Raw genomic sequence first — 17,287 nt, 5'->3', positions numbered from 1 at the left:
CACAGACGGGTGAAAAGTTGACACACCTACCCCTGCCATTCTGGCCTGGCGGGGATAATGACCGGTATATTTGCTAAACATTGAACTGATCAGCGAATGTAAAAATAAATGAAGTACTATGATCTTTTCTCTTGCAGATGAAGGCTTTGACGAATATGACAAGCCAGGAGCGGAACGGTCACGAAGGAGAAGAGGAACAGATGACGATTTAGACAGGTATTTATTGCACAGAGAGAGATTTTCTTTTGGGGTTGAGTGTTATCTACTGTAGAGTGATGTTCACAACAAACTGCTGTGGTGATTTCAAGAGTGGAGCATGTAGCCCATGACTAACTGCATCCACAAATGGACCTTACACAGTAAAAGCTTCTATCTTACCAGAAAAAAATAAGCCATTTTAGACCGTGTTATGCATTTTTGGGGAAACCGTTGCACTCTCAATATGTTTGAAATAGTTTGATTCGCATGGGTTAGCCAGTGGACTTCACCCTCTATATTTCTTAGTAAGTTATTAAATGGCAAATTCAATATGCGTATATGTATTATACATTTCTTTTTTGTTGCTCTAGGCCAAATCATTTAACTTTGATTAATCTGCCATGTATGTGTTTTTAATTAACCTACAGTGCTACTAACATGGAAATCCTTATTATCACTCCTGTATTAGTAAAGAAGTTAAAATTTAATGAGAAGGAGGGGAGAGAGACGGAGCACTCTGGCCACGTTCAGGTGTTTACAGACATGCAAACATGTAGCTTTTCATCTACAATAGCCGTTTTGAATCCAAATAGGGCAATAGTGTGACACCTGACCCGAAAAAAAAACATGTTGTCACCCTTTTCACCTCGGGGCTGTTTGCATGCCTGTGTTTAGACACAATAGACAGATATCTCGTGTTGTGTTTATAGTGAACTAAAGACGTTCAAATGTGAGCAACTCGAAAGCAAACTCCACCCGCCCGAAAGTTGTATTTACCTCCCACCGATACGACCAAAGAAATGTTTCAACATTTCAGAGAAAGACGCACAAATTGCCTTTTGCCAAAGCTGTTCTTCTGAAATATATATATTAAAAGCCAAAGGCAACTATGTGGACAATATCAATCCTCCCCCGTTTGCCTTGCAGGTAGGTTACAGGAATATACAGCTTAAGCCAGTTATAAACATCCTTTGTTGTAGCCAAGGAAAATCACCCCTCTGTTTCTCTATACGTTTCATTGTTAAAAGACAGTTGTGGTGATATAAGCCTTAAAAACGCATGGTAGGCCACCACTGGGGCTTAAGGCAATATCCTGGGGCCAGGATTTATAAGGTAGTGTCCTGGCTGTCTGTCCCTCTTCCACCCATCTCTTCACTGAAACTGAGGCATCAAACATCTCCAGAGGAGGACCCTCTATCTACACTTATTCCAATCACATCTTCACCTGTGTTCTTATTTGTTCACCTTCATAGCCCATTTGATTAATATAATTTGAATTTCTAAGTTATAAAATAATTGCAATGTTAATATAGTCACATGGTGTATCTCTAATAATACAATCGCCTTAAAGGGGCGAGGCGGAGTTTGGTATATTACCGTTTCTCTGCTATGTTGCAGCCATGTTCTAGCAGACCACCTGTCCAATTCCCGCCACATTTGGTCAAAAAATTGATCATACTTAGAGGTATATACATTGGCCATATACATTTATCAATGGGCTACATATTGATTCTGAATTCTTTAAAACAGTTTCAAAACTCATTTGCTGAAATATACCAGCTGAATGTTCTCCTGTGGCTCGTCTCTGCCTAGCTCCGACAGTGGCGCGCGCACATACACACACATGCGCGCTCACACACTAGGAGCACAGGAGCATGGAGCAGCTCAGCTCCGCCTCTCATTCACAGTGAGAGAGACAGTTTCACAGACAGTTTCAGTCTGCAATCGGCTAGCCTTGTTTCTCAACTTAATACTTGGAACAGATTGACTTTCTGACACACTGTGAGATTGCACATAAAGTAAACAATGTACATGCTATTAGCAGTTAGCACCAAGAGCTACTGCAGCTCAGAAAGGAAGGCACGTTTGTAGGGGGGACTAAATTTGTTAACACACAACAGAGTCGCAGCAATGGTACAAATAATTTGCAATAAATTTACATTTGGTAGTTGCCCAAGTGTTTCCTTATTTTCGGTTTCGGCCAAGAATTTTCTTTTGGATCCATTCCTACCCATGCCTCAAGTCAAGGCCTGTGTTCTGATAAGTGCATGGAATGAAGACTAAAACATTTGTGTTGATGTTACATCCAAATGGATAACCTATGAAAAAGGAAATGTATTCTATTCACAAACAATCCTCTTAGGATCGGCAGACAGTTTCAACTAGGCTGTATCCCACAATTCAGAAGGAACTGTTTTACCCTCCCAACTATATTGCTAGACTAGAGTAAGACCTACAAAGCTGGTTGTTTTATCACCAGCCAGAGCCAAATATTTAGTTGTATTTGACAGGTGCCTGACTGGTGCTTGACTTCTGCTACAGCACTTGGCAAGTAGTGCTCACAGCAGCTAGGGACTACACATTATATTCGATTGATACTATATAAAAGAAAAGCTAGCCTATAGGTTTACAATTTATTACGTGCTCATTTTATCATATGTAATAAAATAATGTTTCACTAGACTGAAGCTAGTGTTTCATGGGTGCATTATAAAGGAACTATAAGGCTTTGAATATCACAAATGTAGTGTTGATACTTACCAAGTAGACATTCTGTAGGAAAGTAGCAAGCTATGAATAATCCATTTAAAAGCTCTGTTTTAATATCCACTTAAAATATAAACGTGAAATTATGTTGAATTCTTCAGAAGATGGCATTACCCAGCATCCCAGTCTACTGAAACTGAAGCCGTACATCTGGGCCATGTCATCACTTGTATGAATTTCAAAGTCATTTTTTTTCCCACTAGAGAAATTTGAGTTGAGTACAGCTGCTTTGTTTCCCCAATGCAATTTAGTTTTTTTTGGCTTGCTGCTATAAAGTGCTACGAACATTTTGTAGGCCAACCCGGAAGTTACCTCTGCCATGGGTTCACACAGCAGATTAACAATGGAAGGAATAATATATATTTAAAAAATAGCAAAGAAGCCTTGATTATTGGGCCACACAGGCAATTCACATAAGTTTAAAAATTACTTTTGTCGCAGAACTAAACGTGATCCCCCTTGGGTCACTTCTGGGGTTAAGGACTACAAACTGTGGCCCACTATCGGACCCTCAAATGACAGCGTCTTTGAGCAATCACAACCTGCCTGTCTGCGGAAAACTACTTGAGCTGCTGGAGAATGGGGCAGTGGAATGTCTAAATGCATGTGTCGATGAGTTCTGCATCACTCAGGATTAGGGTTGGGAGCCTTCAGGATTTTAACTATTCCGGTTCCTTAACGATTCCCTTTAACGAGTTCCAAATGGACCCTTAGAGGTCTGTAACTCTGAGACATACAGGTCTGTAATAGCCTGGTTCCATACCATAGACCCCGCCCACTCTCTGAGTGGACTGCCTCTTGGTCTGGAGTTGTAAATGTGAACCTAGGACTTCTCCGGTACAAAATGCGTTGTCCAATGAGAGGTGGAGGTGGGCGTGGGGATCCCTTAGGATTGGTTTAGGGAATTTCTAATCCCCTCCCCCTTGTAATCCCTGACACTGGAGCCAATTTCAGACTGAAGCTCCACGCAGCTTCAGTCTGATAATCAGGCTAGGTCTGTAACTCTGTTGTACACTCTCAGTTATGGTGGTCCTTGAAATTAAAATGTTTTGAGAACCACCGATATTACCGATTCCGCCTCCTCTATGTTGGATCCGGCTCCTCCGGTTCCAGATCCCAACCCTACTCAGACGGAGACAATTGAATATTTGTAGGATGCAGGATAGTCATTTTATTACATGAGCTCATAGGAGAAATACATTAAACACACACCAGACCCTCCTTATACACATCGATGGGTAGGAGCTTCTTGTGTCAGTCACAAGTAGTACTCGTAACAATAAATACCAGGTCAGCATGATTAAGTGGTGTCTTGATTCTATAATGCGATAGTAAACAAAAGACATGCAGTGTCCGATACAGTGGCTGCTGGATCAAAAAAATACATTGTAGATTAACGCAGAAAGATCAACAGCACACCAAATGGCTTGTATTAAAATGGTTTTATTTAATACAGTGGCGTTTTAGCAACACAGACTCTTCTTCAGAACTTCTCTTTTCTTCAGGAATCAGAAGTTTGAGGAAGTCCTCTTAAAGGGATTGTAGGCGATTCAGAGATAAACAAAGGAAAAAAATCCAGCAGGGGGTGACGCACGGAGGACTTCCATAGAGTAAGCAGACTTCTAAACGGGCCATGCCGAATATAGGTTACTTTTTTCGGATACAATTCGCGGAACTGCCCGCCCCTGCCGGTTCTCTGAATTTATATTTTTAAATAGGCTCTTTCATGACAAATTGACCACATATATGAAGTTAAACAACTAAATTCTATCCAAACGCTTTTTGAAAAGTAAATTATGTGCCTAAAAAAAGAAGTTTGAGAGCATTTTAAAACCGAAAGTAAAAAGTTCACACGGACACGGACGCGCACGGATGCGCACATGCGTGCGTGAATTTACGCACCGGATACCCGGATGTGTAACCCAAATAGAAGGGAAAATACGGATTTCAGAAAGAGGAGTGTTTTTCAATGCAAGAAAACACCCCAGCATCATTATATAGTGGCTGATAGAGGGGAAAAAATGCAAAATATATATATATAGAGGTATTTTTCAAATATAGGCTTAATGTTGCCTACTATACCTTTAAGTGGAGCTATTTAGTGTGAGGGTCTTTTGCTCTAATCTACAAGAACAAGGATGAATGTGCCCTCGCGTCACATGCACATGATACATTTAATATTAAATTAATATGTTTGTTGCCTATATTATGGATGATATTTTCCTTTTTAATTTGTTATCTTATCTGTTCTTCTAGCGATCTTGAAGACGATTTGCTGCAGGAGGACTGGCTGTCAGTTAAAAAGGTAAGAAGATATCAAATCCATCGCTAATTTCCTCGCTAAACAAAATAGTAGGGCTGCCCCCTGAAAGTAAATGATTTGAATCATTAGTCAAAGACTCCTCAGCAGATGGTTGTTATTTTTCTTTTTTCTCCATGTCAGTTGTTTAATCAGGTGTGGGAATAAATAAAGAGAAGGTCCCAAAACAAATGTATTTTCAAGAAAAAATGCAAATGATTACCTTTTCTTTTCAATGAAAATGCGAGCGCATTGAAAAGGGGATAGACATCCTCATTCTTGGCCAATACTGACAATAAGCCACTCTGACCTACAGTACTTTCTTTCTTACTTGTTGCAGTAGTGAGTCGTTTTATTGCATGTTGGTTGAGGTTCACAGAACTCTACTCTGATGAAACACTCCTATCCACAGAGTTAATTACATGTATTGCAGTTATTTATTTTAAATGCTTTTTTTTTTTTTTTTATATGACTCATAAGCACTGAAATGCAAGCCAATGTACTATTTTACCAGAAGGTCTTAGACTTTAATATAACACAAATCGTTGTATTGAACTGCCTAATCAGATCTGAGTCAGTCGGGGACAGCCCTACAAAATAGGCACTTAGCAGCAACCAGCACATTAATTTCCTCCAATGAAGGAATTGAATAAAGCAACCATTCAAAGCAGGGATATGTGTACTAAGGGATGGTTGTAACATTTGTGTGATAGAAGTGAACAGTGGGAGTGGGTGGCAGGTGGTTCCTCCACAGGGGGAATTATTGATGTGAACCAGGAGGAAGTGCTGTGGACAAAAAAGAACTGTCATGACCTGGCCAGATTGCCTACACCACATGGGAATAAAGCATCCTCTCCTGGGTCACAGGCGATCCTCTGACCCCCTTCCCTAGTACACACACATGCACTCACTTTATTTTATCTGTCTCAAACAATTAAATTAATCACATAGAAATGTTATGCTAGTGCGTTATTGACACCTGTAATGGAAATTCTATTTATATTCCTGTTAATTATTGTAACTTATTATTTGTTCATTGCTCCTCCTATTTGTGTATTACTTTTATACTGTATGACTGGATTCTGAATTATTGCAATTATAAGTACACATTGTTATGATTATGTCTGAATGGAGTGTCCTAGCTGGAAACATAAACGAGCAAGATAAGGAGCCATCTGCATTAGTGTTTACTGGGAAAGGAGAACTGCTTAGCCAAAATACTACCCTGGGATCGGTGTCAGACTCCCCTTGCCTTCCGAGGCAACCGGACGCTGTCCATTTTCTTTTATTACTTTGGCTATTCTCATTTCAATCCATTACTCTTTAATTTTAATATTAATATAATCTTTTCATAATATTGTCATCTGTAGTATCAAATAAATCTACTAAAGACATTTTGTTGGAATTCTTCATTCTCTCACCGAACAACACCCATTTTGTTTTCTTTAAGAATCCCTCCGAAGTGTCGGATGAAGAGCTCAACGACGACCTTCTACAAAGTGATGACGAAGATCAAAATAATCAAAATATAAGGTAAGCTATGTTAAGCATGTTACATTTTCAGTTTCAATTTACAAAGTTTTTAAATTGTGGACAGCACCCTGGACATAACCTTTATTGCTTTTCTGTGCATTTCTGGCTGACAACACTTGAAAAATGGAACGAAGGGTTTCAGACTTACTCATGGCCAGAACAGGATCAGGGATTTCGTCAAACCAATTTAGTCCAGGCGCATCGCCGAGACTAAATTGGCCACCTTTTAGATAATTTATTTGGCATAAATATTGAGTGTGAAATGGGCCCTAGCATCCCTATTCTGGGGTAAACATTCACCACAAATAGCAGATCTACAAATCTGCAATTTTGGTCGAGAGATTTGGGGTTGAGGGGGGAGGGGACAGCACACCAAGTGCAGTGCCAACTCGGGTCAGTTTTACTAGTAAGTATAGAGCAGTGGTTCACAAAGTGGGGTCTGGGGACCCCAGGGGTCCTTGGAGAGGGGTTACAGGCCGTCCCCAGCTAAATGTTTTACCTTGGCTAAAAAGGTGGTAGATATATAATGGCAGATATATAAGCTCACAGCGTGTCACTTCCTGCCGCGCTGCGAGCTTGTAAATCTGCTATATTTGAAGGGGGGAAAAAAATCTTGAAAGTATTTGAACACAAAGCTTCTCTTCTGGGGGTCCTTGGCACAAAACATTTTCATATGGGGGTCCACGGCCGTGTGTGTGTGTGTGTGTGTACGTTCTAAAGTGGTTAACTGCCCTCCAGTCTACTCTGTGCTACCATAAGGGGCCGTGGACACAGTTGTCAGGAAGGGGGCTACACGTCATATCCAGAGTGCTCCCTCGCAGCGCTTCACTTATTGATGGCCGCAGCGGTCAAACCTATAAACCGTTGCTGTGCTCGATCGTTATTAGCACAAATAACTTAGCTGACACAAAGTAAATATGAACTTCTCATGGTTGTGGGTCATAAATTACCATGTTGTCGGACCCATTCAAGACAATCAAATGACCGGCGCTCCTCTCCAAAAGTTTAACTATTGTCTGCTTGAAGCGCCCAGGGTGCTCTGCCAGCGCGTCTTTACCGTAGAAATGCATGGCAGGGTGTTGCTGTCTGTACAACAGTGAAAAGCATCAAAATAATTTTTATGCGGTGAAATTGCGGGAAGTTGCGAAATATGCGGAAAGGTGTGAAATATGCGGCAATATGCGATGCGGCCTTTTTGAAAAAACGTTACCCCCGCATAATTATGCGCCATTTTGCTGATTATGCGGTAAATTCTGACTGATACCGGGGAGGAACGTAAGAGTGAATCCACGTTATCAGTCTGGCCGATGCCAGGCTAATTTCGAGTGGCTGTAACGACAACAACGCGACTCATTGGCTTCCATTGACTGAATCGTCCGTGGATGGATCTGTCTGTGTTGCTTGTGAGAACTATCTGACCAATCAGTAGTCAGCAACTTCACACGTTAGCCCTGTTGGACCTAAAGAGGATGGGCGTGAAAAAAACGTCACTCCAAGTAACTTGGTACCGGGTACTAATAGAAAGGCAAAAAAGGAGGGTAGAGACATGGCCTGCTGTGCCGGGACTATGCAGTGTAAAGGTTATCAGTGTAATATGTTATGAGTATTGTCCAGACAACCCTGACAATATCACCAGTGTCAGCACTGGAGATAAGAGACAATTTGGTTTTTTTGCTGGATACAGCAGAGACAGAGGCTATTCAAATAATTATCATCATACTATGCGCTTATTACCATATTGGGCTGTCAACAGTCTTAAATATTTGTAGATATTTGATTATATTTGATTATTATTATTATTATTCAGGGTTTCCTGCAGTAAAAACTTCAGTCTAAGAGATGCTACTGGAGGGGGATGCACGTGCCTGCACACGCTGGGGCTGCAATATTTGTACCAAATATCATCACCAGTGTACACTCCTGTGGGGGGGGGGGGGGTGTGTGACGGGTTGGTGTCATGTATATGATGGAAAACCCAACTATATTATTATAATGCCATTGTGGTTTGTGTGTATTTTTCTGCTGTTCAGCGTTGGTGCTGACCAATTCAGTCTCAGTAGTGCACCTAGACTGAACTGGTTTGTCTGAATCCCTGTTATTTAATATTTATTGTTATATTTTGCATAGAAAAGTATATTTTATGACTCTGAGTTTAACTGACTTTGGAAAATTGCAGAGTGATTGATGCATTATGTTACGTGGGTTACACCTTCTGATAGCTATATTTGAATGTTTTCAGACATTAAATTATGACACGTGACTAAGTAGCGTGAGCATGGACACCCAAGGCTGGTTGAAAAGGCTAAAATAAAGATGCAAGGACTCTGCAGTGATATCACTATCATGCGGAAGTGTTTCAGACTCAACATAGACTGCGCAGGGTGTACCAAAGACTTTGAATTGACCTTATAAAACATTAACGGTAGCCAAACCATACCAATCGAATATATACTTTTACAATTTATTGCACTTTTTTTTTGTACAATTATTCGAGGCTCAATTTATTTGACAGCCCTGAGACATTTCTCATTTCTCTCATTAAGCCTGAGACCGTGTTGAAGTTTGTGCCTGCCTTGCAAGTGAACAAAATAAATTCCAGGAAGACACTCTTGTTTGTGAGTCTTATATTACAGAAATATAGAAACCTCAACCCTATTTGTTTCACCTAAGTTTGTTTTTGTGCGTAATTTCATCTTTTCAGTGGCCAGGATGTGAGCCTCAACGCCACGATGAACATGGCCACATCCTACGAGCAGCAGGGCAACCTGGGAGAAGGCGACTACGCGGATGACATCGTCAACCTGGGAGCGGAGGATGGCTATGAGGATGCACAGGAGGGGGGCTACCTACAAGAGGGGGTGGGCGAAGAGGAGTACACAGAGGAATACAGCCAGGCTGGCGACGGCGAGATGCAAGAAGACCAAATGAACTACAGCGGAGAACTGGCCCAAGATGATGACGCCTATCAGGATGAAGTGCTAGACATCCAAATCACTGAACCCATGGACAGTGAATATCAAGTGAGTCTTCACGCTCACTCGTTCACACGCACGCACGCACAAGCAAACACACACACACACACACACACACACCCACCTCCACTTCCTCCCTCTCCCTTTTCAGTCCAACTCTATTGTATACTAGAGATAATGTCACTTTTCCTGTCTTGGCATAGGGATGGTAGAGGATTGAAATCCATTCAGGGGGACACGGGAGACGCATGGTGGTGTTGCGGCGGCAAAACCGGGATTAGATTCATTATCACTTCCTGCCAGTTAATTTCTCCATCTTGCTGACAAAGTTTTGCGTTGACAGCTTGTTTGGTGCGGGGTAATGCTCCGCTGTCTCCTCCAAATCCCCGGGCCATTGTGACCTTGGGCCCGGTATCTTTGTGGGAGTAAGAGGCTGCTTTGTGTGGGGGAGATGCGCTGCCATTCGGCGGAGGTTAATGTGAGAGGCTTTTATCTGGGGCTTCAGAATGGATCTGATAAAGTCTCACATAGGTGAAAAGATTATTGACCTTCCTAAGGACAACCCCATACGGTTTTCTAATGATTGATGCAGGTTTCCCTTTCATTCGTTTCCCTTCCCTCTTAGCCTGCGCTAACAGGATCAGAGATAAGGCCGGTTCCATGTGCAAATGTCCGTTACGGTCCATTTGCTAAGGTGTGATGGTGTTTGGCACCTGACAAAGATGTATTAGTCTTTTTTAGCATGCAAAGATAAGATGTTGACCTTCTTACTTGGCAGTGCATCGTACTACTCTGTGCTCATCTTGGATTTTTTTTGGGGGGGAAATTGTCTGCAGGTGCAGATGCACATTTGTATTCTTGTGTGTATTACTATGTTTACAAGGTCACTAAACTGCCTGGGCTTAACATTTGTGTTTGCTGTGGTATTCATTCAGAGGTAATACGTGGAACAGTTTAAAGGATTAAGCGTCTGCATCCCCTTGAGGCAGTCTGTCCATCCATCTCGTTTGCTGAGAAGGGTATTTTTTCTGCATTAATGTGTTGTTGCCTGGCAGGTTAATGGAGCGCAACACCAAACACCATATCTGACCTACAGCCCGACCTCATTTAGCCATGAACTTGTGTTATCGAGTGGTGCAGCGCGTTTCACTGATTACCATGTCAAACATCCCAGTTGTGTATTAGTCAAAGGGATGCAAGGAATGGGCAGTTAATTGAAGAAGTAGGGAAAATGGTGATCTTGGTGACTGCACTATCCAAATTGCTCGAGCATCAGTTCAGAGAGGATTTATTTTTCTTTGGTAGAGAACACAGTGTTCCAGCCGGTTTCCTAAATCGAGTATTGTCTTGCAGCGCAGAAGCACTGTTCAATACATCTGGTTGAATCCTTGAGAATATCTTCCCTTTAGGGATGACTGTGGGATAGCTGTGACCACCTATCAGTATTCTGCAAAGAAAAAAAGCCATGATGTGTACTGGGTTCAACTTGTTGGTGGCCAGGCATAGACGGAGGATGCACAGCAAGATTAGTACGATTTTTGTTTTGCAAGGAGATTGGCTACAACAGGCAGGTTATTTTGTTTTTTTATTTTGAAGTAACATAAACTGACTTGTCATCTCCCAGAATGTGTGAGTGTGTATGTGTGACATTGCCGGCTCAGAGTCATGAACATAAAGAGACGGGCCAATGAAAGTGATTTGTGAAAGAGTCGGTCGATGATAGTTTCACCATCATTGAACCGGAGAGGGGTGTTTTTTTTATCTTCCCATGTTATCCCTTCTTTTCTTTTTTTATCTTCCCATGTTTTTCTGTATATCATGTCAAACATTTACATCTCATTGAATTTCAAATGCGGCCAGGAATGGTAATGAAGCCTTGCTTCCAATGTTATGGTAATGCACAGATTGGGTGGTGGTGGGGGTTGTTGGGGCACCGTGGTGGCCCTCCCAAATCCCCACCATCCATAACATTTCAATGTTTTCTTTTTCCCAGTGTTTGTTTGTTTATTTTCCTCATGAAGAAGTTTGAATTTCCAACTGCAGGCCTTTTTCAACATGTATTAGATTCATATGGGCAACTTATTGTAGCTGAAGCAACCTGAACAGTATTGACTCATACATCCATATCTCATAGTATTTCCTATAGGATGTCATAGTAGGGCTTGGCGACATGACGATTTCAAACGTTTACCTCGCTTACAATTAATCAACGATTATTTTATACACTTTTTGTTTTACACAGTTTTCTGAAATTACTATTTGACTGCAAATATTCACAGCTATTAACACATTTACCGCCGGGCCCGTAGTTCTACGGGCCGTTAAATCCAACGGTTAAGCGCCAATCCCGTAGCCTACGGGCTGTGGTGCTTTTTCCTTTTTTTCGAATTTTTTTTTTTTTTTAATTTTCTAGGGGGACCATTTTCAGTGTAACACCACCCGATCGGACCGGAAGTGCGATCACGTTTTTTGTTTCCCGTCTGTCTCCATTCTAAGTCGTACACATAAACCCCTGTAAAAGCTGTACAGGACATGTAGTTTTTCATCCTCGCATTTCCCATGTTAACTTAAACGATCAGAACTCAAACATGGCGGCTCCGTTTGACACGCGGTCTCGACGAGTAGACACCAGGACATGTGCCCGTTGTTTACAAACATTGGATCGGGCAATCTAAAGGATTTTAACGGGGCCTATGGCGACCTGAAAAAAACAAAAAACAACAATAAAACCTTGGCACTGGTGAGTACATTATGAGATTAGCCCTTGGCGGTGGATGTGTTAAAGGAGCATTTCACCCCTGGAAGAAACTGCAATCACTCAATGGTAATAGTATTTGTAGTAGATAACATTAGCACAATTTAAAATTTGCACCCTATGGCCAGAAAAATAATGAAATCTGTGTGTTTGACTGGACTGCTGCATTACTACAATGACCATAATGCTTTGGTGCACTGCCCCTCCTTGTGGGGAGGGGAGGTTGCATGTGGGTGTGATCTCCAACAACAACATACAAACAGCATGCCAGTGTTGCCATGTCTGCTTATTATAAGCGGCTTCTTTCTAAAATGTAGTTGATATTTGGGCTTGTTTCCAAATGTTTTGATTGTTGTTTAAACCAGTGGTTCTCAAACATGTTCATGTATTTTTCCACAGACCCCCATCTGAAATTATAGTTTGTGCCAGGGAGCCCCTAACAAATATGTGTCAAAAATATTCCACATTTTGCACTTTTTCCCCCTCAAGATTTTTTTGTAATTAAGCTCACAATGGGTCGCGAAGCGTTGTGAGCTTGTAGATCTGCAATTTTCAAATATATAATATCCCATGTCTAGGTAAAGTGCTCTTGGCCTAGTTATCTTCTTTTGGGCTTGTTTTCATAGACCTGGTTGCTTTTTTCTCTCACAATATCTGGCAACACTGGAAGTCAGAAGAGCTGAAGAACGTGTACCTCGCACACGTTCATCTAGTTACATATATGTCCAAGGATTCGTTAGTGATGTCACATCACTGACAAATCCTTGGTATCTTTATGCAGTTCTACTTCCGTGTCGCATAGTAGTGACATCACTGTCGAATCCTTGATATTGTGATCCTAGCCTTTCGCGACGGTTTTTGTTTACCAGCGCCGCCACTCCACGCTGTATTATTTATTTTTTTCAACAAAGTGTTACGGACACCCCTTGGGGCTGTATTTGGAGCTGGTCTGACTGAGACGCGTCGAGACAACATGTAGTGCGGAAAGGAATGAGACCATATGGTCGTGACGTAAATAACGTCACGATATCTTCGAAGATTACTAGATATCTAAAAACACAGATTATACACAAAAAAATACAGGATCTTGTTTCTTGAGTCCTAAACTTAATTAAAATAAGATCTGGTTGCAAAATCGGCGAAATGTCCCTTTAACACATTGCATGCCAGTCGCGTAGATCTACGCGAACCTATTTAAAGCCGCAGCGTGCCAGTCGCGTAGATCTACGCGAACCGCCGATTCCCATGTTAAGTGCCCCAGGTGCACTTTCCGATTTTTTTTGATCCATTTCCGTTTCCGGTTTCCGGTCGGAAACGGAATTATTCGGGTTCCGGTTTTTTCGATCGTATCCGCTTCCTGTCTGGGATCCTGTTTAAAACTCGATTTTCTCTGGTTGTTGTTTTTCTCCTCGCTGATCACTGTTTACAGCTGATCGGCTGTAGCTTCAAGATGGCGGCACGGATTTGGAAACTGTTTTCGCTGTCCGTTTCTCACGGATCCGCTGTGTGTTTAGAACCAAATGAACGCGCACTTTTAACTTATTTAGCGAGGTCTGTGGCGACATGAAAAAAACTAAAAAACAACAATAAAACGCTGGCACTGGTGAGTACATTATGAGATTAAACTCTGGCATGGAATGTGTTAAAGCTGGGTATAATGGTTTCGGTACATTTTCGGTTAATTGCCCAGCCAAATCTGCTATTGCAAAAAAAAAATGCCCGTGGCAGATTAGGTCTGGCCCCTCTCAATAGAGATTGGATTTCTCTCCCTCCAGAAGTTGTGAGGGACCAATCAGGGCCCAGAATGCAAACATGGGGCGGGTGTTTCTCCAGAGGCATTTTTTTTATTTGCCCCTCTGAAATACAGGTTCCACACAGAGATTCCAGACTAATATCTACGCAGTGATATTAGTCTGGCCATGCCAGGCTACAGCCCTATTGGATGTCATTAGATATCCTATTCCTTATGCTTGTATTTGTATTACTACATTTATTTTGATAAACAAGAATAGTGGAGCCACTGGGTTGAACTAGAAGACCACACCGTGCAACCAATTGTTGTGAATGATCAGTGCTTGTTAACACATTCACTGCCAGGGGTTTTCTAAAACAGGCTGTAGCTTCTGCCAGCATTTTTTAAGCATTCTGATTCTGACTAATCTTTCAAGATTTGAAATGACGGAGATCGCCTTCAATGGCAGGGAATGTGTTAATTAGCGCAAAACAAATAATAATGGATTTCCATTCATGGTTGTTAGGATGATGCTTACGCAACGAGCTACGCTGACGAGCCACTAGACGAGCGGGGAGTCCAACGGGAGGAGCTTCCCCGAGGCCAGGCGGGGCAGATGGGAGGAGGAGGAGAGGAGGAGCAGCAGCAAGAAGAGGAAGAGGATGCTGGGGGTTCTCAGCTCCTGGAATCAGAAGAGGTAGAGGCTAAAGCAATGGTTCTTTTAGCTCCAGACCCAAAAGAGAAATTAGACGTTTGTCCGGGACCTGAGCCAGTGAAAATAGCAGATCTACAAGCTCACAACGTGTCGCAATGCGACGCGTTGTGAGCTTGCAGATCGGCTATTTTCACTACTTCATAAACATTTGTTTTCGGATTTATGGAATTTCTTAAATTTTTGGGGTATATATTTATGAAATTATTTTTGAAATTTTTTTAAATAATTTAAAACAAAATGTAGGAAATGAAAAAAGAAAATATATTTACTCGCGACCCATAAAGATTTACCCGCGACCCACAATTGGGTCCCGACCGACTGTTTGGGAAACAGTGGGCTGAAGCAGTGGTTCTCAAACCTTTTCCTGTCAACGACCCCCAAATTGATTTGTATTTGGCCACAGACCCCGATCTGAAAAGATTTTGTGCCAGGGACCCCGATAAGAGAAGATTAGTGTTACTTAAAAATGGTGGGAATTATTAAACATTTTTCAAACTATTTCAAAAATCTACAAGCTCACAATGCGTCTCGTTTTGAGCTTTTAGATCGGCAGTTTTTGAATAGCTGAAGCTTAAAATAGAGTGGTAAACGTTTTTTATGCTATATTAACACATTTTGCTGGGAACTCCACTCAAGGACCCCTGGGGGTCCCCCGACCCCACTTTGAGATCCATTGGGCTAAAAGGTTTTGAGATTTTTACCTTAGCTTTAAGGTCTCTTGCCAAAGTCTGTACTTACACCTCTTGTTGCAACTGTAACTTGAATGCCATACAAAGCTTTCAGATTTACCATGTTTGAATTACACAATAGAGCTACAAACAGTTCATTTTATTTGATTGAACTTATATCACAATCCATTCACAGGCTCCGTTTCATTGGCAGGGTTTCAACATTTTATGTTTCACATAAAGCTCAACATCGCTGTTTCCACTTGCAATGTCTTAAATATGCAGATGATTGCATTCTCTAAAATTCTACCATTTCCTAAGCGCACAACCTTCTCCAATACAGCTATTGGGCAATGTGAGTGAGAACAAATACTGTTTAATAAAAGTATCAATAATGTAACAAGATATGCTGGGCAAAAGTCAAGAAAAACAACGTGCAGTTTTTCTTGCTCTGGCAGCAACACACATAGGCTACCCTCAAACATACAACACAAACAGAGTTGTCCACATGGAGCAGCCCCACCTCTCACTCACACTGCTGCTTTCTCAGCTCTCATCGCTTGACCCATCCCGTTTGTTCCACTTGAAAATATATAGCGGGGGCTTGTCATGTTGTAGTTTGTGGGTTTCTATGCGGTTTTAGCTTGATAAAGATGACATGTGCCTGGAGCCTCCATGGTCTGTTTTGATTGACAAATATGAGGGGCCATTCTGGACAAAGGGCAATCCAAATGGTGCTTCCTCTTTCAACCACTCCCCTCGTGCGTTTTGACTTGTCTTTTGTCCGGAGTGGCGCCTCACACAAAGAGATAACGGCATGCGAGCTGTTTGGAAGTATTTCACATTTTAACATTTGAGGTGAATGAATAAGGAAAGGCAAAGGATACCAGCCAGCCCTTATGCAAACGGTGCTACGGAGTAGTGCTGCTAACACAACAATAAACTTGGGTTAGGGTTAGTATAATATCATAATTGCACTTCATTGCAATATAATGCAGCCCTCTAATTATTATATTGTGGTTGTATCGGGAAAGGTATTGAATATTGATATTTTCCAAGGTGTTGTATCGAAGTTAGAAATCAGAGTATCGCCAGACTGTAGTACAATGTGTTTTTGATTTAATTTCCGTTTCTTTTCCAGCCCCATTTGCCCTCTGCGAGTCATCGGTTAACTCATTTTTGAATAAAACTATTCAATTGTCTATCAAAGGCAAATCAAATGGTAAACGGTGAAATTGGGAATGGATCTCTGTGAACCATTTCTGTGTCATTATTATAGGTCGAGAATGAGGCTGAGCCAGAGGAAGAGGCGAAGGAGGAATCTGACGAGGAGGAGGATGAGGACGAAGAGTCTGGTCGACTGAGGTTCAAATCCGAGCGCAAGGATGGCACTGTCGTGCGGCTGGCCGATGCAGCTGGGAAAAGGAGGAACATCCCCGAAACACTGGGTACTTTTCAGTTCTGTGTTGGATCACGTCTCTTGCATAGAGCAGTGGTTCTCAACCTGTGGGTCGGGATCTCCAGTGGGGCCGCCACATGATTTGGGGGGGAGGTCTCCAGATGACTGAAAAATGTAAAAAAAAAAAAAAAAAGGGGGGAAAGAAAAATAAATGAATTAAGACCAGAAAGAGGCAAACATTGTGAAAATAGCAGATCTACAAGCTCGCAACACGAGGCGTTGTGAGCTTGTAGATCAACCATGTCACACTAAATGTAATGCCTCAACTCCTACAATTCCAAGTGCTTGTCTGGGTGGGGGGTCCCCAGTTCAAATATGATTATGTCGGGGGGGTCCCCAGTTCAAATATGGTTCTTTTTGGGGGTTGCGGCCTGAAAAGGTTGAGAACCACTGGCATAGAGAATCACCT

At 41.8% G+C, this 17,287-nt stretch overlaps 1 protein-coding gene across 5 annotated transcripts in view; it reads left to right on the top strand.

The window, feature by feature from the left end:
* rbm33a (RNA binding motif protein 33a) overlaps positions 1–17,287 on the top strand; it is a 48,687-nt gene that overhangs the window by 10,143 nt on the left and 21,257 nt on the right. For all 5 annotated transcript variants that reach the window (XM_080417167.1, XM_080417169.1, XM_080417168.1 and 2 more), the window contains exons 2-7: positions 138–216; positions 5,002–5,050; positions 6,495–6,577; positions 9,279–9,597; positions 14,563–14,733; positions 16,699–16,867. In XM_080417167.1, coding sequence (XP_080273293.1) covers positions 138–216; positions 5,002–5,050; positions 6,495–6,577; positions 9,279–9,597; positions 14,563–14,733; positions 16,699–16,867 — 870 coding nt within the window. The remainder of the gene's footprint in view (positions 1–137; positions 217–5,001; positions 5,051–6,494; positions 6,578–9,278; positions 9,598–14,562; positions 14,734–16,698; positions 16,868–17,287) is intronic.

Source organism: Gymnoscopelus braueri (assembly GCF_963280865.1).
Source record: "Gymnoscopelus braueri genome assembly, chromosome: 21".
NCBI lineage: Eukaryota > Metazoa > Chordata > Actinopteri > Myctophiformes > Myctophidae > Gymnoscopelus > Gymnoscopelus braueri.
Note: the sequence above shows the minus strand (reverse complement) of the source record. Positions and strands in the feature narration are given on the sequence as shown.